A 21,392-nucleotide genomic window follows, 5' to 3' on the forward strand; every position below is an offset into this window, starting at 1 on the left:
GAAAATTAATTAGTGTCAAGAGCAGAATCCTGTTTGCATTCAGTAGTTAAAATGAGCTGAATGATTGTACCTGCTCTTGCTCATTTGTGGTTCCATTTCACCTACTGCAATTGCATTGTGCCAGTCAGAAGTGTGGAGAATCCCTGGTTAGGTGGTAAAGTGATCTAACCTAAAGAAATACAGTAAACCATGTCTGAAAAGGTATTTGTAAGTAGTATAAGACATAGTGTTAAGCTGTTAGTGTGGTATAGTTAATATTAAAGAAAGTGAAATTTTATTTTGAATAATTAAAGAAGGATATCCATTTAAATAATGAATTTTTGGCAAGTTCCATAAAAGGTCACCACACAGTATAACCTGAAAAACCAAATACTGTGTATTTAAATCAGATCACAGAGGTATTTTAGCCAAAATATTGTAATGCATTCTTCTTTAAATACAATGTTTAGAATTTAACATACCCCTTATCATAAGTATTCTAAAGATTTTTAAGTGAAGATTTTCAGTGAAAAGGTGGGGGGGGAAGCAAAGAAGCATGCATTTTCACTAGTGATCTATTTCTGATATAGGTGAAAATCTGTTTTACTGGATTTTTACTGTTTTTTTAATAATGTGTCATTTTTCACTTGCTTAGTGCATGTCACTGTTCAGTGATGTGTTATACCAGTTATATTTTAGAGAGTTACAGGTAAAATAGAATAGATATTTATTTTGAAAGTCACTGCTTAAAGAGGGATGATTCCACTTGCAGATAAATAGCAATGGTTATATAATTATAGGTGCATGGCCCATTCCATTCCCATTATATTCTTAGAACAGAACAATTTTGTTTTTTCTAGGATTCCATCGGGGAATGAAAAGTTATTTCCAAAAAGTAGATTTTTTTTTTTTAATAACCAATACAAGAGTATGGTTTACCACACATCATAGAAGTTTTTAATGGCTAATGGCTGAATTATTTCCCCTGTTAACCACCTAGGTTGTCCTATACAGATATTCACAACACTCTGCTGATGAATACTTTTGGACTCAATTTTTGGACTCAAGCAATTAACTTTGTAGGTTCATCTTCCCTTCTCTTTTGAAAAAGCCAGTACCCAAAGAATAAATAGTGATGGTTGGGAGCTAATTTTAATAATGCTACCAGCATCCTTGTATACTGTCAAGTATGATAAAAGTTCTCCCAAATTTTCTCTCAGATTTTGAATCATGCCTGTAGCAATCATGTATTTTCTTAGAAATAGTAATCCTCTTGTGTATTTTTTGTTATACCTTGTGACATTGCACTTCACTTCAGTTGTAGAGTTTGTAGTACATAAAATGAAGAAGCCTAGATGGCAGTGTTATGGGCACAGTGACTCTGCTCACTGCTGTGCCATATTTATGGAACAAAACAATCCTGGTGAGAACTTCAAGGCTTTATTGTTGTTTGGCTCTATATATTATATGGCAAGTCAGAACTCAAGTTCTGAATGCTTTCAGGGTATCTGTCATAACTACAATGGAGACTTCAGAAAAAAAGGGTCTTCTATGTTTTGAGCTGTGTTGCAACACAAACTTCAAAACCTTTCCTTGGATGTGTGCTGCTGTCACAAATGTTCCTTGGGGTCAAGCAGAAGCCTAAATGTAAAGCAGTTGATGTGACTGAACAGGAAGCAATCAAGACACAGGGAGATAAAGCAGATATTTCATTGTTAGGAATTTTTTCTCAACTCAGTCTTGTGGGGTGAAAAAACAAAAAAGGTCCCCAGCCTTGCTGCGGTCAACAAATTTTCAGCTTTATGTATTTAAATATTCAAGAGTGGTAGAAGAAAATTATATAATGAGATTCCTTTAATACCAGGTACTGGGCATTTAAGTATTTGCATTCAAGACTGATGCTTACAATGAGAGGGACTTTTTTTCCCAGCTGTCAATCTCTGCTTCATTACAGCCCTACACCAAGAAGAACAAGGGAGTTCCCAGCCACCAGGTCTGGTGGCAGAATCAAAGTTTTCCATTCAAAACAGTGAGGAGCTCCATGTTATCAGCCTGGTCAGATATCATGGAATTCAGAACTAGGCAGAGATGCTGTCTCTCTCAGAGGTAGATCTTGTAGAATCTGTGAAAAGAAGCCTCTCCCAGCTCTTACACAGCGCTTAATTCAGCAGGAGCTGGGAGCCTTTCAGAGTGAGCTATGTTTATGAAGCCTTGGACTAGCTTCTTCAGTGTTCTGGGTTGTGCTGTGTGTCCATGCACATGTCCATGCGTCTCAGCTCTAAGAATTAATTTACATCTGTGTTGGGCAATGCTTCTCAGGCAGCATGGGCTCAATTAGGCCATCCCTGCTTGGCCTAGAGCCTGATAAGCTATTACTTGTTCTCCATTTTTGTGAGAAAATGAGCTCCTGTTGAGTTTAGATTCACACTCCTGTCTTTCACCCAAATCAAGCAATCTTTAGGCTCAGCCACTCCTGGTATGTGTCAGAGCCAGCAGATGAGGATTTCTAGATAATAAAAATCACAAATAAACCTTCGTAGGTGTTTTAGACCCTGGTCTGGGTATGAATTTTCCCATATTTTGGAGACATACTGATCATGTAAGCTGCATTGAACAGTGGCAAGGAAGATAAAGCTTTCAGCTCTCTACTGGGGTTCTGTTTTGGAAGGCACAGGAAGGCTGTTTTAGTATTTGGTGTGAGACTGGTGCCAAAATGGGAAAAATTAGGTAATAGCCAACATATTATTGAGCTAACAGTAGTTCAACACTTTGTTTGAAACAACAGGAAGCTGATACTGAAGAGTCGCTGAGTATCGTAGGATACCACCTCCCATCAGAGATTGCATGATTGCCCTTAGACCAAAAATTTGCTAGTCATTACACAGTCTTTGGAATCTTCACAGATATGAATGTATTAAAGCAAAATTGTGTCAGATAATCACTCAGCTGGAGGAACACATTGTGACTTAGATGTGTTTCTTTTATTACACATTATGTTTCTTCATAAGATGGAATAAACTTAAAAGAATTTCTTTTACCATGCATACTTTGGGCATATTTCTCACAGGAGGTAAGTCAAAATCCTTAGAGACTTAGTGTGCATGGAAAAGTGTGGTGAAAATGGAAAACGCAGTAATTTGCATTAATTGCTTGTTGAACTATTGTAATATTGATTGCATGGTTTGCCTCTGACATGCTTGCACTGCTGTAATGATCTGAATTTAGTGCTGTATTTGTTAATATTAGACACAAATTTATCCTGACAGCTTTATAGATAGACACAGAAGTATTTAGTCTTGCAAAATATAATCACGCTTTTGAAATATTTCCCATAGCTACAGTACATTACAGACTGAATACTGGAGCAGCTCAGTCCTGTCTCCTCTACTCAGCTGTGGTCTCACTCAATGCAGTTCCTCTTTTCAACCTGATTATTTTGCAAGAGGTGCTAATTTATACTGAACGTTCACTTATTGATTGCCCACTCATTGAGAATATTTCATGTCTTATGGGCTGTTCATTTTTTTCTCATTGGTGTGAATTGAGTTTGTCTTTAACACATAACAAATTTTTAGCAATTTATTACCAACCACTAGGAAAATTTTGAAGGTGAATAGATTTCCCTTGTTTCATGAGTGAAATAATAAGTGGAAAAAAAAAAAACCACAGCAAAAACTGAAGTAAACTATAAATGCCAACTCTTTTCAGGTTCAAAATCACTTATTTTCATCCTGCAGAATGATTATCTGGTCTCCTTACCTTCTTGATCGGCTACAGAACAGGTGTTTGTTATATAAAACATTATTTGCTGTAAAATCTGCTTTTCCTTGAATTCTCTCAGGCTTCTAAAGGCAAGCACACAGATGGCAAGAACAGGGATGATAATAAGTTGGGAGGAGGTAAAATTTCATGTAGGAGCATAAATCAGAATGTATCATGCCCACAGTTATTGACTGCCGTTCCAGTGCAGTTCAGTTTATGTAACAAAATACTGTGAAATAGGAGGAAGGAGTCTGCAAGTGGAAGCAATGAAAATGCAAAAGGAAGTCTTAAAATAACAGTAGTATCTAGCCTTCTGCAGCCACTTCTTACTATGATAATCCAGCATCTACCTGGTCTCCTTTTTAATCCCCACTTGAGTTTCATGCTGTATTGAAATAGTTTACCTTTTTTTGCTTCAGTATTTGACTCTACTCTTTGTCTTTGGTAGAGTAATAACTATAAGAGTAATAACTATATTTAGGTGACTATGAAAACTTTAATGAACAGAAAATATGTAATCTACATGAGGAACACATTTCAGGAAAAAAGAAGTAATTCTCTTTTGAAAATTACTTCTCTTTTCTACAAAAACATACACTTTGCTTAGTGAGGTTTTTTAGCTATTAAACTGCCTAGCTTTGCTGAAATAAATAATTACACGCTTGTAACATTTTAGGTACAACTCTCCATGTCTCTTAACATCACCAGTGAATTCATTGTTCCACAGTTTGCTTCATCTCCTGAGATGTTTGGGTTTGCTAGCTCTTTATGCAGAGAAGCAGAAAGGTATTCCCACAACTCTTTTGTAAAGGATGAAGAATTCTCCTGTCTGCTGCATAAATGATACAAGATGAGAATATCTTGTGATAGTTAATCGAAAGTAAGGGAGGGAGGAAATGCAAACTTCTTTTGATATATGCAGCACACCACAATATTTTTCATCCTGAAGGATATTTGCAAGAAAAGAAGCATACATGAAAAGCTTATAAACTGGTTAATGAAAAAAGGTAGGGAAAACCATTTTTTTAAAAGAAAGCTATCAGTATTTTTACCTGTGTGCTTTCAGCTGTCTGCACTACAGGTTTAGTATGCTTGGCCATGCTGCTATATGGAGATTTTTAAGGTTTTTTTCCTTGCATTCAAATCTATAAGCATATTGTGTTTCTTATAGAGCTCCTTAGATTCTCTGAATTGCCCATATGATCTCCAAATTGCCTATCTGCTTTTCTCAAACTTCATCCAAATTACCTGTATAATTTAATATTTTATATTGCCTAGTCCACAGTGGACAACATTAATTATTTCCTCTTTTAGTGAGCTAAGCCTATCAATTTTGATCTTTGTGTTTTATATTAAACTGTCCATTACTAAATCCTAAGCCATAATGTCTTTCCTACTCCCTAGCTGTTGTTTCCATTTTTTCTCACACTACACATTTGGGGTAATAGTTATGAAATCGGTGTTACCTACCCCAGAATTGCATGTGTGCCACACAATATCCAAGTCAAATGTCTTAAATATTTAGCAGGAAGAAATTTTTAGCAGCCTTGTTGTTCTTCCCCCAGCTTGTGATGATGAATGCACAGGACTCCTTCTCAACGACCTGGATCGGCTAAACCAGATGATCCTGAGTGTTAACCTTAGTGGTCCACTGCCTGCTCCATATAAAATGTTACATGGTTTTGAGAACATGACACAGGAATTAAAGGTGTGTTGGTAGTATTCACATCCATAAATATCAGAGCTTCAGTACAACTACACTTGATTCTGTTCTACCTCAAAGCTGTGTGTACATTCAGAGAAGAAGAAAAAATAAAGATTTTATTATTTTAGCCTTGCTTTGATTCATAAATAAGTATTACAGTTATTTATTTTTACTTACTTTAATAAATGAATCTTTCAACAGTAATTTCTGAACATATGTGCAAGGAGTTATACTTCAGGCATAGAAAAGCAATGTTGCATACAAATAAAATAGTCTTCATGCTGATGGTCTATAAAATGGTTATGTGTTTAACATATTGTACATTCCCTACCATACTTACAGGTTATGTAAAGTTGACAGGATTCCTGAAAAAAGCCTGTTGGATGAATGTGACACAAGTCAGTGACAAAAGGCGTTGCATATTGTAATGAAATGTTTGATGCTTCTTCTCTTCAATATTTGGAAGCCCTGACATCCATCACATACAGATTTTTCTCTCTCCCATCTCTTTCCCAACAGCATTTGCTTTCACCTCAGAGAGCACCAGAGAGATTTCTTCAGCTAGCACGAGAAAATCTGGATACCTTGGTGACAGAAATGGATGAACTACTGACAAGAGTATGTCTGTGATCACATGGAGGTCTATGGGTTTGGTTGAGGCTGCATAATGACAGAAATCTTCTCAATATGCATTAAACATGAATGAATAGATGAATTATGAGATGATTCTCAGTCTCAGTGTCAAAAATGACAGGAAGTCCTCTAAAAATCTCTTTTTGTGGGCCAATATATTGACACATATTTTCTGCAAAACTTCCTAATAAGGTAAGAAAGCTTTTTCACTTCAAAACAGATGACCCAAGAATGATCTTACCTGGAAAAGACTGCGCTAAAGAGGTGTGCAAGTTTAGTTAAATATGTGTCTTCTAGATTTCCTTTATGAGCATAGTTGGCAACTTCTGGATTTCAATAGATGTGCTATGTACTCTTTCTGTTACAAAAGTTTTATTTCAAAATAGACCTCATTTTGGCCAGTAAAGACGATGTCTAAGAAAATAATATAAATTGTGCCACCTAGTGGAGAAAAAAATAGGAATATGAACCAGACTCAGTATAAATAAAGCTGTCCGAAGTACATTGGTGGGAAGAACTACCAAAAGTCACGATTGTGAAAGAATCAAATAAGAAAGATGTGGAGTACTGTATACTGATCAATATACGTTGCAGAGAATCACATAAAATCCAGGCAGTTTTAGAATCATGTCTCTAAATTGTACATGGCTTAAGGAACTAAAATTCTCAGAGAAACTGTTTTCTTTGTGTGATTTTTATGCAATTTTGAAATGAGGGGTGGGTAAGAAAGCATTTGAAGTGTGTTTGCATATGTAGGCACCCACATGTGCATGCATACACCAGTATCTATCTGTATGTACTGACATTGTGAGAAAACTTGCTATTCCACTTTTCTTTGATCCTTTACTTTTCTGCAAAAAGCAACTGCAGTAGTTTTAAGTCTAGCTTGAATTTTAACCCATGTCAGCTCTACAAGCAGGGAAGATAATATTGCTTCTATTAATATTTCTCAATCTTAGGCTAAGACAGTTTTTTTTTCCTCTTGGCAAGTTGCTCTTTTTAATATGCTTTTTGTAATTTCCCCAATAGAGATGACCTAAAATAATGCAGATTCTGACCTTCTGTAGACAACTCTTGGAAGGAAAAAACATATCAAAAGTGGGATCTTAGGGAAGTTATTGTGGTGACAACATTATCACCACTATGTTTTTGCAGTTTTTCATCATTGTGATGACTAAGTAGCCTTATGATTTCCAGTTATCTTTACAGAGTTACTTAGAGCAATTTGGGATAGTTTTTTGCCTTTTTTTTTTTAATTTAGGGACTGGAAACGATGACTAAGTAGCCTTATGATTTCCAGTTATCTTTACAGAGTTACTTAGAGCAATTTGGGATAGTTTTTTGCCTTTTTTTTTTTAATTTAGGGACTGGAAACTGGTGACAGGTTCTACCCTTCTCCTTTTGTATTTGTAAATAAGAATAGTGTTCCAAAAAGAAGAACGAGTCCAAAAGAAGAATGAGCCCTGTGTTCAAGGCTCATTTCCAAATGAAGATACAGCTGATGACTACATAATGGCTGGCACTTGGAGTACAGAGTACCACCATAGATGCCAGAGGTTTTCCCCGTATCTGATTTGCAGGCTCACTATATTTTCAAAGTGAAACAGTACTGATGAAGAAAAAAGCTGGTGAGGATTGGTGAGGAATCTATTTCCATGAAAAAAAATTCTAAGCATTTTAAGATAAAATATAGAAGACAGTAGTATTTAGTCACTACAAGACTTTCAGGGGTTTTGCTTCCCTGGGGTCTCTTTTCAACCAATAATCTCTTACTTCAGTGCGGCATTCCTTTCTCTTTTTTTACGCTGTTCTGTGCTTCATTTGCTTTGCCATATAGAAGATCCTCATGTCTTTCTTGCACTAATTATGTTCACATGTTTGCATGCACATTCCCACACCTACCACCAGAGGAAGAACTGATATCTTCAATTCCTTTCAGTTCACTGTATTTCATCAAAACCACTAACTTCCCTTCTAATTAGGTACCTGCAGAGTGTTCAGGAAAGACAGGAATCAGAATCACTCATCTTGATTTTAAATGCTTCTTTTGTCTTTGTAAACTTTTGCCTTTCTCCCAAAGTACTGAATTTCTCTAACTTGAAAATTTCTGGAAGTAGTAGCAGAAGCAACTTAATTTGCAATAGCTGGGAACATTTGGAGAGAAAGCCAAGAACTTCCATCTGTACATGTCTGTGTTTACACCTCCTTCTGTGGTCTGCAGCCCACTAGCAGAGGAGTTCTTTAAGTCTTGATTAATATTAAATAAGCAGACTAAATAAACATGGAAACAAACCCTAAACAAAAAAAAATGTGTATAGTTGTTAATACTCGCTTATAGTTTAAATTGCTAAGTGGCTGCTCCAGATTGGAGCAAAGCCTTTCATGGAACCTCCATCACTAAGTTTAAGCTGTGGGCATCACCAAAGCATGTTCACCGATCTCAAATACTTTCTTTATTGATTTCTGTGGTAGGGATCTCCTTTATGCCAAAAGGTTTTATTTGTGTCCAAATAACTTCTACAAGACTCTTTCCAAACCCTTGCTCTGGGTCCAGTCTGCCTTATTGCTCCCACAGCAAGAGTTTGTTGGGCCTGTTTCAATTGTTAGAAGATGCTGAAAACTGACGGAAGTCAGTAGTAGTAAATTGTAGATATGTAGAAAATTACTAGGACCTTATTAACAAATGAAAACATTTAATTAGCTGTGGAATGACCAGCTACAGTATGAAGGATGTTCACTATTTAATATGGTTTACAGAGTTAAAGCTAGACTAGATAGTGAAGCAAAAGCCGATTTTTCAGCAAAGGAAATTCTGACAAAATACAGAAGGCCCTCAGTGGACCTGAATGGAATTTAAGTGCTAAAAAGAGCTGTCACTGAAAGAAAATGAAAATTGTTCAGTGACAGATTAATTTTCAGAAAAATGTGGTACATGCTATTCAGTCATAAATAGAGAGGTTAAAGTGGCCAATTTGAATTAGCATGAATGTGGAAAAAGTAATCAAAACTAAGAAAGGAGTATGTAAGTTGTAAAACACCATTTCTAGCAAAGGACTAGAAATATTATAGAGCATAATAAAATTGAATGTGAATATTCCAAACAAATAAACTCAAAGAATAAAAGGCTTCTTCTGGAGGGTTTGATAATAAATAATGAGTTTTTTTCAATTACATGAAGAAATGCCGTCAGAAATGCCAAGGAGAGTTAGAGCAGTGGTCCATCAAGACCATTTGGATTTTTTTGCCTTTTTTCTAACCCAATTGCCTCTTACAGCTCACTGTAGCAATATTTTAGTTCTATATCTAGGCAGGTAAAAAGGGTTTGTAAATCTTAGAGGAAATAACCGATAGTATGATTAAAGCTGTGTAAGTGTGAAAAGACTTTTTCTACTGATAGAGGGATGGAATAGAACAAACTCCCGCTAGTCTGCATGAGCTCTTATTTCTTCCTGTATATTTCTATTTACCTGAACCGTTTTCATATAAATTACTTTCAGTGTAACTACTCTGATGTAGCCCAAAATTGTAAGTGGAATGATAATGCCAGGAATTTTATTTCAGAAACCCGATGTAAAGTACCTTGAGGGCTGCCATCTAGAAGCCAATCAGGCAAAAATAAATGTGTTTAAGCGCTCCTATTTCTCTGACTATTACTGAAAAGTGTGGGTTTTTTTGTAAGGGAGAAACAATTTGTGCAGTTCAAGTCAGGGAAAACCTAAGCTCATTTTGATTTATTGACCTTCTAGCTATTTCACAGAGGCTGGGAAATTCATAATGCCTTGTTTCAAGATTTTTTGGGGAATGCAAAGCCTAAAGAAAAAAACTAGGGTTTTACTGGTTTTATTTGTTGGGGTTTTTTTGGGTTTTGGTGGTTTGGTTTTAATTGGGTTTGTTTGGGGTTTTTTTGGGGTTTTTTTTTTTGTTTGTTTCTTTGTTTGGTTTGTTTGGTTTGGTTTTTATTTTTGGTTTGCAGTACAGCTCAACAAGCTTTGTGTCTTGAAATTTTTAGCGTCTTTTCAATAAAAAAGGGTCAATTTTTAAATAGGGACCTCAAGAGCTAAGTAGAGTGTCCTAAGATGATTCCTTTCCTCAGCATGTTTTTCAGGCCTGCAGCAGATGTCTCCCTTTCTGCTGCTGCTGTGATTCAGTACAATTATAAAGCATTTAGTAACAGAAAGCTTAAATTTTACTGAGCATCCCAATATGTCATGAATGACCAATTTCAAGCATTAGAGCTGAATAAAACTACTCTTTATTTTTCTCTCTCTGTCTTGGTCAAATTAATGTATTGATTTAAAGTTCTTCTTGCTTGTTGGAATGAACTGTCTCTTTGAGAACACCTCCAGGGAAGAAGCAAAGAGGTCACAGTACCTGCTGCACTTTGTCAATCGAAAAGTACACAATTGTGCAGCTATGGAAAGTATTCCCTGAAGAATCTATTAAAAGGTTCCAAACAGCATTTCTTTAAGCAAAGATATTGTTAGTCAGTGGATAATTTAATCCTGTCTCCATTGATGTGCTGCTGCACACAAGTATGGTTTCTAAGAACCTAAAATAAAGCCTTCCAATTTCCATTTAAAGGAAAAGGTAATAAAATTTAATTGTGTACTTGAACAGAGCATTTCATTCCCCATGCATCTGATCAATAATTCATTGATTGCCTCTGGCCTGAGGAAAGTTTTGTACATGTATTCAGCCTGTAGGAATGTAACATAGTGCAGCCTTGGCCTGTTCATTAATTATATTTTCCCTGAATTGGTATCACCAGGCTACCAAGGTGACAGCAGATGGTGAGCAGACCAGGCAGGATGCCGAGAGGACTAATGACAGAGCGAAATCTCTTGGACAGTTCGTCAGAGGCATTCTCCAAGCTGCTGAAGGTATTGGAAAAAATTGAAGTACTTGAGTTGTTTCTCAAGAAAACTGGAGGATGTTAGGGGAAGAGGGTCTGAGAGACAGTGGGGAAGACTCTACTTGCCAAGAAATGTCATGTGCTTAAAGTGCTGAGTGAAGAAAAGGCAGTAAACTGTCCTCAAATTTTTCTTCAAATCTGTGTATAGAGTTTATATACACACTTAGTGTATTGGTAATAATGAACAAAGACTAGAAGAAAATGGAGCATGTTCCTTCAGGATTTTTGTAGTTATCTGAAGAGCTGTTATGATGAAGTAACAAACAGTGCTTAGCTTTTATTTTCAAAGCAGTTAAAAATATGTATTGGTAAAAAAGTTTGGTGTAATTTTAGTACTTGGTACATTAACACTTCATCTTAATTCACCAGCTTTACTTCAAAAATGCACTTATTTCTTGCTGTTAATGAACATCTGCTGCTTAGAATTTGCAAGTGACTCCTAACCCTACCTAAGCCTGGAGCCAAAGTCAATGCTCTGTCTTCCACAGACTGATTCACTGCACTTACACTGCAATAAATACTTATGAGAAAAATAGATTCTAGATGGCCTTAAGAAGCAAGACCTATATATTTCATAAAGCTATTAAATAAGATAATGGCTGAAAATATTGCAATAATTGGCAAATACAGATTTTTTTTTTTACTTAAAAATGACTTTTCAGTTCTTTCCTCCTCCAAATATTCACTACAGTACTGGTTTTAGTAGCTATGCTTCTGAAGGCTTATGTCATTGAAAGGAAAAGCTTTGACTTTTGTTCAAGTGCTATAAAATACATTTTATATTGTCTTTTGTGTAATACTTCCATGTATGTGCTTTGGAAGTGAAATGAACAGCACTTTAGGATATCTTTAGGAGTTGTAACTTTGACAAGAAAAAATTGCAGGAAAAGCAACAAGAAAAAATTGCAGGAAAAGCGACAAGAAAAAATTGTGGGAAAAGCAACAAGAAAAAGTGAGCAAATTTTTGAGAATTTTTTTAAACAAAAGACCATGTTCCCCATGTTTCAGAATGAATTTGAGATGATGAGCAGAACAAAGTCTTTGATGCTGCTAAGTTTAGGCCCAGTGTTTGTAGCTCAAGTAAAAATTTCCTCAAGCAGGTTTAGCAGTAGGAAATACAGAGTTAGAAAACTTTGAGGAGGTGAAATAAATTTATACAGTATCTTAGAAGTGGACAAAAACTTTTAAATCAATGTGTTTGCCTAGTGGCCAAGTTAGCATTTTAAGAATACATGAAATACACATTGAGAAATACACATCACAGAATTGAGAGATACCTTGTGGGTTAAGGCATCCACTCCCCTACTATCAAAAATTCTCAAAAGCTCATCTTCAAAGTAATTTCTACAAATACACACAATCTGGATGGGAGGCAGTTTAAGTACTCTTCACAATTTTCATAGCTCACATTTCTAGGAAAAAATATTCATGTTTAGTTTATCATTGTGTTCCCTAGAAAACCGTGCTCAAATAGATGGTTTTTTCCATTCCCTAGTACTTCTTCTCCTCCTTCCCCCAACACCAGGTATATTTGCAAAGAGAAATCGTATTCCACTTTGGTCCCTTTTTTTTCTAGGCTGAATTGCACCAAAGAGTGTTCTCCTAAATCTCCTACTCACCTTCATGTAATTTCCCTTTCTCTGCTGAAAAGTACATCTGTGTTTCCGAACCACGACCAAAAAGCATGAAATGATGTTTTTTCAGTGTCTTGCTCTTCAGGAGGAGTAAAACTTGCCTATGTCTGCTCTCCTAATAATGTCCCAATAACTTTTTTTTACAGCTGGATGCCATTGGTGATTCATAACACAGCTACATTCTTCTCAGTCATACTTTTTACCTCACTGACAAAACTCCTCATTAAAAGTGAGAAGTTTGTGGTGACTGGTTCTAATGACCATGCTCTGACTGCTTATTCACTTCTACTGGGCTGATTGTTGACTTTCTGAACTTCTGAGTAGCTGTAACTAATTTTCCTTCTTAACTATGGAATTTTCCTTCTTTGCAGTTCCTAGCCTTTGTCTGTCAGTGTACCCAGACCTTTTACCACCACTGGACTCTGATATTTGCATTCCACTGAGACACAAAACAAAATGTGGTTAGGAGAAGAGAAGGATAAAATTTGGTATAGGTTTTTCTGAACATAAGAAAGAGTTAGCTAATATATTCATTTTCTCTTTTATGTAAATATTCAGGGAGGTTACTCACTATTTTAAAAAAAAAATTTTAAAAAATTAATATAGACTTATTCCTGGCCTGAGGTACCTTAGTAATGATACATAATATAGTAAATATTTGAGATATCCATAATCCATTTGAGGAAAGTGTAGTCTCTTTCCAGACCTCACAAAACCACTCATTATTAAAGATACAAATCTCAGTTCTCACCAGCTAATCAAAGACATCATTAGATTAGAATTTTCTTCATAGTTTGCTCTAAACCTACACTATGTGTAGAGGAAATGGTAATTTTCTGAGGTTTGAAATACTGATTTTAATGTCTTTAATTAAATATTTAATTCTAAATACTCATAAGTACCCCTGTGACCAGGAACGGGGCCATTTTAGAGAAATCAGTTAGTTGGGAGCTCTGCACTGTGGAAGGGCAGCAATACTTTTTAAAATTGAAGATGGAACTGTTTGCCATAAATGACCTAGTTGCTTCTGAAAGTGGGTATTCTAACGTGTTGTGGTGTGCTGTGGCAGAAAGATTTTAGTCCATCCTTGAGTATGATGCTGTGTGTACAGCTTTATCTGTTTGGAATAATTTGGCTGTTCCAAACACATTTACAGTAAACCTTCATATACTCCAACCTTCAATTTTTTTCCATTTATGGGTATCTTCCTCTAAACATATGAGTGGGCTTAGACATCTGTGGGTGTCTCACTCCTCTTTTGCTTCATTTTCTAAAATTTCACAATTGTTTATTCTTCCCAGAACTGTTAAGTCTGAATGCTAAAAATGAAATATTTTAAGGTTCTCCAAAAGTAATTTAAGCCTAATTTTCATTGCTTGTCCTCCCTGGTCCTTAATTCTACAAGCAATATAGCAAACTGTCTTCTGCTTGTTTTGAAGGTTCAGTGCAAATTCTTTCTTTGAGGGGCAGGAGGAGGGGAGCAATGTATTTATCATCCTGGATATAAAGACTTCTTCAATTATTGTGTTGAAAAGTGAACTGTAATAAGCAGTTTGATGAAACATATATTATTTTCTCATTTGTTACTGACCATTGGATCACAGCAGAAATAACCAGTGCAAGTTGTGTTCCATTTGCTGATAGAGTTGGCAGCTTCTCTGTTGTTTTTAATTACTAGCTCCTTACAGAAATGTATTTTGGTCCCTTGCAGCTGCAAAAGAAGATGCTGTGAAACTGAATGAGACACTCAGAACTCAAGACAAGACTTTGGAGAAGAGTCTTCCAGAACTGCAGAGTGAGGCTGAAGGAATGGTCATAGAGATGAGAAATAGAGACCTCAGTGTGCAAGAAAAAATGGCTCAAGATGAGTTAAAGTGAGTAGAGAGACCCCAGTCTCCAATCTCCTGGTGACAATGTCTGATTCTTGTAAATGTGATTGTCATGTTTACCAGTCAAGTTTTCTAGCTGAGGCTTACAGAAATGTGAAAGAAAGCAAAGTCTAATACTTTATATCTGTTGATATAGCATTTGCATTCTTGAAAATGCTTGCATGTGTGGAAAGCAATCCCTAGGAGATTATTTCCCTTCTCTACAGGTACCAGCAACATTTTTAATTGAATTCTAATTTTTCTCAGTTTGTTTTTAGCTTCTGCTTCAGACCTGATAAATGGCTTTAGTACTAAAAATTCCATCTGGAAGCTTGGGGTTTTTCCCTGGAAAACTAGTTGGTCTAATAAAAATAATAACTGTCTCAAAAGTTTGTTCAATTTAATAGACATTATAAAGACATAAATAGACATTATATCTAAACGTATTTTGCCACGTTTAGAATGGTGTAGGTCAGAATAAACCATTTCTGTGGCATAGTTCAGAATCCTGCTGTTTGGTTATTTAATTACCTGTAAATAAATGTATGCATGTAATTATATTGGCAGCTGTTTATAAAGCAATATGCCAAATGTTGAAAACTTACCTGACTGAGAAAAATACTTGGCTTGAAGTTAAAAATTCTGGTAGTTTGTTACATCTATATGAGTAAGACCAGGCATATTTCCAGAGTTAGACTTTGCTTAGCTCTTCACCAGTGCAAACATCTAGCAGGGAATCCAGCTGAGCAGGGGCACGGTCCATTGAAGTTGTGATGGATCAAAAAACTGTCTGGGATAGAGTTATGCAGGCCTGAAAATGTCAGTTATCAGGTGCGTGCATACTGTAAGGAGGCGTAAATGGAATACAAAATTAGCTGAGAATTCCAAGCAGTTCAGAATCAGATTTGCGCTGCCTATCTTAGACTTTAAAAACCAGATCATTTTCAGGAAATCCTGCTAGTGCAGTATTTCTTCCCATAACTGATAGCTCTGATTTCAGTTCTCTTGAGAAAGAATATATTGCAAACTTATTTGTGAGCAATGTTTTATTGCTTTTTCATCTGATTCCACTGAGTCTCTTCTATGCCTTCTCTACTCACACAAAGAAATAAACCAGTAAAAAGTTGAGATGAGAAAAATTTAGCCAAACCTTTGAAAGTGCTGCCTGCAAATTTAGGGCTGGCTGGAGAAGGGCCTTTCAAACAAGGTATTAATAGTCCTCAAATGCTATTGCTGACATGAAACTGTCAGACTATAATGAAATAATATCCTACTCTAGCCCAATAGCTAGAGTAGAAAATGCAGTAGGTTTTTTTTGAGGGACAGAACTTCCCTCCTTCTTTCATTCTTCCTGAAATGTACAAAGTGAGTTTTTAAATTTCTCTGTATAGGAATACTTTTTATACTAAAAGATGCGTGAATATATTCATTTATTTCAAATAAGGTTTATGGTTTATCTTAAGGATAGGGTTACCTCTTTATAGGCAGTCACTGAGATCCAAGAAATTTTGGCAGCCAACTCAACAGAAGGTAAATTAGTCACTGTGCATTACAGGGTAGGGAGGAAAGGACCTAGAGATGTTGTTTTCTGAAAATGCCTCTTGAAGGAAAATTTTATAAAACTCTTTAAATAGTGTAGTAAGAAAGTGGATAGCATACACTCTGCAAGGAAGAAGAGTGAAAAAAAATTAATCATTCTTAGAACTCTGGAGGTACAGGTGCATGGATGTGGATCTCTGTGCTCCACACCTGTGTGCACTCTCTATAGACCCATTTGACATACTTACTTTTGAATAAAGTAAGGCTCTTGCACGCTTCATGATCACTTTGAGGTGCTTACACTATGGTGAGTTGTCTTTTGTCAGTGATTGTATTCTGTTTTCAGAATTTTGTCCGAGAACAGAATGACAAGATTCAGTGGATTCTCTGCTGTGTTTTCAGTGAATTCTCAAAACTTAAATAAAGAAGACAAATGAAGTAAAGTTTTCTTGTTTTCATAGATGGCAAAGCTTCTCTTACATATGCAGGTTTTTACCTTATTTTCCTTGAAATTTTTCAAATCCAGGCTCTTATTGCCTTAATGTACTGAAATGGCATATTAGTTATAGTAATTTCTCTCTAAAAGAGCATATACAGAAATACACCAGTTGCTGTTCTGAAGTGCCATGATTTTAATATTTATGAAGTATATCTTTCACTATTTTATAACATTCCTTCATGTTTTCTCAGATGCCACTGAGTTGCTATCAGGGGATGCTGTGAGCCAGAATTCGTTCTTTCAGTTTAGTATGCTGAGTAGCTTTATTTTTGTGTGACTTTTTCTTCCACTAATTTGTCTGATGGCTTCTGAATCTCTGTGAATTTCTATCATCCACTTTGCTGGGGGAATGAATTGCATAACTCAGCCATGCAGTGTCGGAAGATATGCCTCCTATGTTTTGACATTGCTTCCTGATATTTCTGTTTTTGTTTTTGAAGAGACATGGGACAGTTGATCACCTTATACATGCTATTCATGATGTTACAATCCTTATTTCTTCTCCTTCTGCTGGTAGGGCAATTCTAACATCTTTAGGCTCTCATGTGCTGTTAATGGGTTTTAATCATTTTGTTATGAGTTTCTAATCTTGTTTGTTCTCTTGCACTCATTTTGAGCATCCAGACCATTCAGCATTTCATGTGTTAGGCCAGATCTGTGATTGTTTCTTCTAAAACTTCAAGCATTTTGTATAGTTTTATTCTTTTTCCAGGATGGTTTCTAGTAAAAGTAGCACAGCTTAAGTGTACAAGAGAGTATTTCAAGAAATGTGGCACAGTCCAGTCACACAAAATTTCTAAAGCAAGGGATTACATGGAACAGATTGCCTCATACTTCATTAGAAAGAGCAGAGGGAAAATGCTCAACAGATCAGTATGAAAGTGCTATCTTAGGAGCAGCAAGGAAGAGTTTTGAGGTAGACTACTGGATAGATAAGTAGTTTGAACTGTGCCATGAGGCAGGGGAAGAAAAGGAAAATCCATCTGTTTCATACTCTTCCTCCAGTACTGCAGTGTCATATGGGTGTCAAAATTTGCCAGAAGTGTAAGACAGGAGCTTCTTATAGAAGAATAATGAAGGAGGTATGAGAGAAATCCTGGATTCCTTTCTATACTTCTGTGACAGGGTGTCAATATTGGGATTTAGTTTTTGATTAAATATTTTGTCCTCAGAAGTTGTGAATTCAACATGTGAATAATTTTTTCAATCAAAACCAAAGGCAGAATTGATGGGAAAAAAACCTCCAATCCATCTCAGAAAATCCCAAAACTAAGATAACAATTTGACTTCCCTTGTCTCCACTTCAGACTCTTAATCTAAATTATGTCCAGTGTCAGCATATCTTTTCCTCCTTGCCCATATCTTTTTGCATTTATTTATATGTTTATTTTTAGAAGATTCCTAATGGAACTGACTACAGACAGGCCAAATTGCAAGGTTTTTTAAAAGAATACAGTTCTTGCTTTCCACACTTTGGCATAATGAAACAGGAAGAAAAACTTATTCTCTCCTAGGTGGAGGAGTGATAAATTTCTTCCGTAGTTATTATCTGTCCTACATATTCCTGTTTACTTAGGATTTTTCTTGTCCCTAAGCATCATTTTGGAAGTGCCTGAGGTGCCACTTTTTTTTCCTGCCCTTGACATATCATTGGATTAACACAGTGGTGTTGCCTTTGGTGAAACTGATTTGAGGCAGGCAGATGACAGTACTCCAGTCCCTTAAAACTGGGGTCAGCAAAATCCATTCAAAATACTCCAGAGTGTATTTTAGATAAGCAAAATTTTTTGACTACTGGAAGTCATAAATCCAAGGATCTAGGTTTGGGTTTTTTTAATTTCACCAGAAAGAATTTATGATTTTTGACTGTCTAGTCTAAAGCAGTTGTCTACTTCAAGACAGCTTGAAATTGGTGAAATGTTTCAGAAAACTTCAGTTTGCCAGTCAGACCTCAAGAATGGAAATTAACCAAAAAAAAAAAAATTAGTCTTCAAAGGAGAGTATTTTAATATATTCTGCTTCGTAAGTAGGCCCTAAGTGGAATTTAAAAACCTCTTTTAAGAAAGGGCTTAGAAACAGCTGTCCTTTCACTTATTAAGCATGTGTCATCTTGAAAATTACTTTGAGACTTAATTTAATTTCCTTTTCTTCTATTTTATTTCCTTATTATTGAGACTATTCAGATTATTTGGTGTAGGGAATATGAACTCAGTGTCTTCATAGGTTGCAATGTATTTCAGGAATGCAGAAGATCTTTTGGACAAGGTGAAGAAATTATTTGGTGAGCCTAGTGAGAAAAATGAGGATCTCAAAAATGAGGTCTGGGACAAGCTAGCAGACTACCAAAGCAAAGTTGCTGATGCTCAAGATCTGCTAAAAGAAGCTGCAAGTAAAATTTGGGAGGCCGATCGTTTATCTGCAGTCAACCAAAAAAATATGACCATGCTGGAGGTGAGTGCTGACAGGGTTTATCCTCGATTACTTTGATTCTGATTAAAGATGGAACCTTTGCATGATTAAATATTGAAACAAAAATATAAGCCAAAAATGTATTATAAAAATCTAACTATATCTAATGTAATTTAAAGGGAACGTGTTCCTCAGAATGAGGAAGTGCACTGGCTTTTAAAAGTAGAATTACTCCCCTGCTTTATTGAAATAATACCATCTGCTTTGTGGAAGGTACACTGGATTTATTATTCTGTGGGAAATTAAATTCAACCCAGTATAAATAGTCATGTAAAATTCAAAGCATGTGCTCAATATTTAAATAGGAGTTCTGTTAAAATCTTTGCTGTCATATATTTGCTTCCAGAAAACTTACCCTTTCATCTCCCTCTCCAACCCCTGGGAAGAAGACTGAAGGGGGTGTGTGGATATTACAGAGTAATAAATCAAACTCTATCCTCGGTAGTTAGTAGCTGTTATAAATGATCTCTCTCATAGAAGAGGGGTCTGCTTGTGATTTAATTTAAATTGCAGAGACTTAAAGAGCATATTATACTGTACATTAACAATCATTTAACCAAGACATAAAGAGCAGAGTCACCCTAATGAAGATGAATGTTTCAGCTCTGTATCTTGGTGAGCTTTCACCTCAACTACAGTATTAGGTTAGAGTTCTGAGACCTCCGTTCTCGCCAGAAATTTCTGTGCTTGTTTGAATTAAGGAAATGCAGTGATCTGATGAATTTAGGTGATCTCTGTCCTGTGCATTTTCTTCCCAAAGGTGGATGGGTAAAGGTTGGAGAAATTACCTGCTATTTCAGTTTTAAAAATATTCTCTGCATCACTGTAGCAGAGTGCCTTTCCAGCAGTCCTGCCCTCAAGGCTGCCATGGCTTCCTGTCAAACTAATCTGTGGTACTCAATGGATCTTGCACAGGAAATTGCCAGTTCTTTATTCAGAAGTCCATCCTTACCACACAATGTGCAGTAGTTTTACTAATTGGTAAACCAGAAATCTTTAGGTTACTCCAAACCTTTTACTTTGCATTCAGCAGTTGATGAAGTTGATGGAAGTAGGAAAGCAGCAGAATATTTTTATAATTTTTTCCTTTACTGTCAGAGGGGATTTACAAAATTAGGAACTTACACATCTGGGTAACAATTAGGATTTGTAACTTTCTGGTTTGTTTTGCTGTAGTACTTCAGCCAATTACCACTGTTAGAGAGCAACAAAAACCTTTCCACATGGGAGGACAATACACAGCTGGGAATGGGAGGACAAAGTAAAGATACCTTACATGTGCTTTGTTCTTGTCGCCATCTCAGCTCTGAGAGCTCAGAGAGTTGCAGAAGGGGCATTGTGGCATGGTGAAAAAATGCAGTCTTGTACTGAGGTGCTGGCATTTGAACTGCTCTAGTAAACAACTTGTCTTTTTCTTTGTGTGAACTCATCCTATAGAAAAGGAAGCAAGCTGTAGAAGATGGCAGACAAGATGTTGAAAAGACCCTTCAGGAAGGGAATGATGTCCTCGATGAAGCCAATAAACTTGCAAATGACATCAGCATAGCTGTAGAGGTGAGAATTTATCATCCTTACCAGAGAATTTGTACAACAAAACATCATTATAGAAGCAAAATAGATTAATAAAGTAACACTTAATTTTTCATTGTATTTATCGATATTAAAATATTTTACTTGGGATATTTTTTTTCCATTGCTGTATAGCAGAAAAGCTAGTCTGGTGTATAAAATTAATAATTTGGAGTTTTAAGTGATTCATTGGATTACATGTGAGCTAGGTCACAATGTTTTAGGGATTCTGCCATTTATAAATGTAGTATTCTGATTGTGGTACTAACTTTATCTTGAAAATTACAGATGCAGCAGACCCATTCACAGTCTCACTGCAACTCTGTAATCTAGGTATAGATTTGTCTGCACAAAAACTGTATATCAGAAGGAAGCTTCAGAAATAATTTGTTGCCTGTGGCCACAATTTTAAGTCTAGACAGATCAGGGAGAGGATTGAAATCTCATTTTACATAATATTTTTGGAAGTTCTGCCTTAAAAGTTTTGCCAACAGAGTTTGAGATCAGTGTTGTAGCTACAAAAAAAAAAAAGCTATCTTGAAGTATCATTGGTTCTGAAGATATTTTCAGCATGCATTGCAGCTTGCCATAATAAATGGGAAAATGCTCTTTGGAGAAATGGAAAAGGAGACACAGTAAAACAGCTTTTTGGAACAGGAATGGCAAGTCTTCAAAAAGTGTAGTTCTTACTGAGAAGCTTTAATAAGCAAAAAGATGTTGCACCACTCAAAGTGTCCTGAAACACGAAACTTCTGCCCCTTAATATTTATTACTGTGGAACGCAGCAACAATTTAATAAGCTGTACATGCATCTACATTTAGG

At 36.0% G+C, this 21,392-nt stretch overlaps 1 protein-coding gene across 8 annotated transcripts in view; it reads left to right on the plus strand.

The window, feature by feature from the left end:
* The window catches only part of LAMA2 (laminin subunit alpha 2), a 334,549-nt gene that overhangs the window by 248,004 nt on the left and 65,153 nt on the right, over positions 1–21,392 (plus strand). For all 8 annotated transcript variants that reach the window (XM_064708035.1, XM_064708043.1, XM_064708042.1 and 5 more), the window contains 6 exons: positions 5,307–5,449; positions 5,966–6,064; positions 10,848–10,959; positions 14,337–14,499; positions 18,772–18,982; positions 20,438–20,554. In XM_064708035.1, coding sequence (XP_064564105.1) covers positions 5,307–5,449; positions 5,966–6,064; positions 10,848–10,959; positions 14,337–14,499; positions 18,772–18,982; positions 20,438–20,554 — 845 coding nt within the window. The remainder of the gene's footprint in view (positions 1–5,306; positions 5,450–5,965; positions 6,065–10,847; positions 10,960–14,336; positions 14,500–18,771; positions 18,983–20,437; positions 20,555–21,392) is intronic.

The sequence above is a fragment of the Zonotrichia leucophrys genome, chromosome 3 (genome assembly GCF_028769735.1).
Source record: "Zonotrichia leucophrys gambelii isolate GWCS_2022_RI chromosome 3, RI_Zleu_2.0, whole genome shotgun sequence".
Lineage (NCBI taxonomy): Eukaryota > Metazoa > Chordata > Aves > Passeriformes > Passerellidae > Zonotrichia > Zonotrichia leucophrys.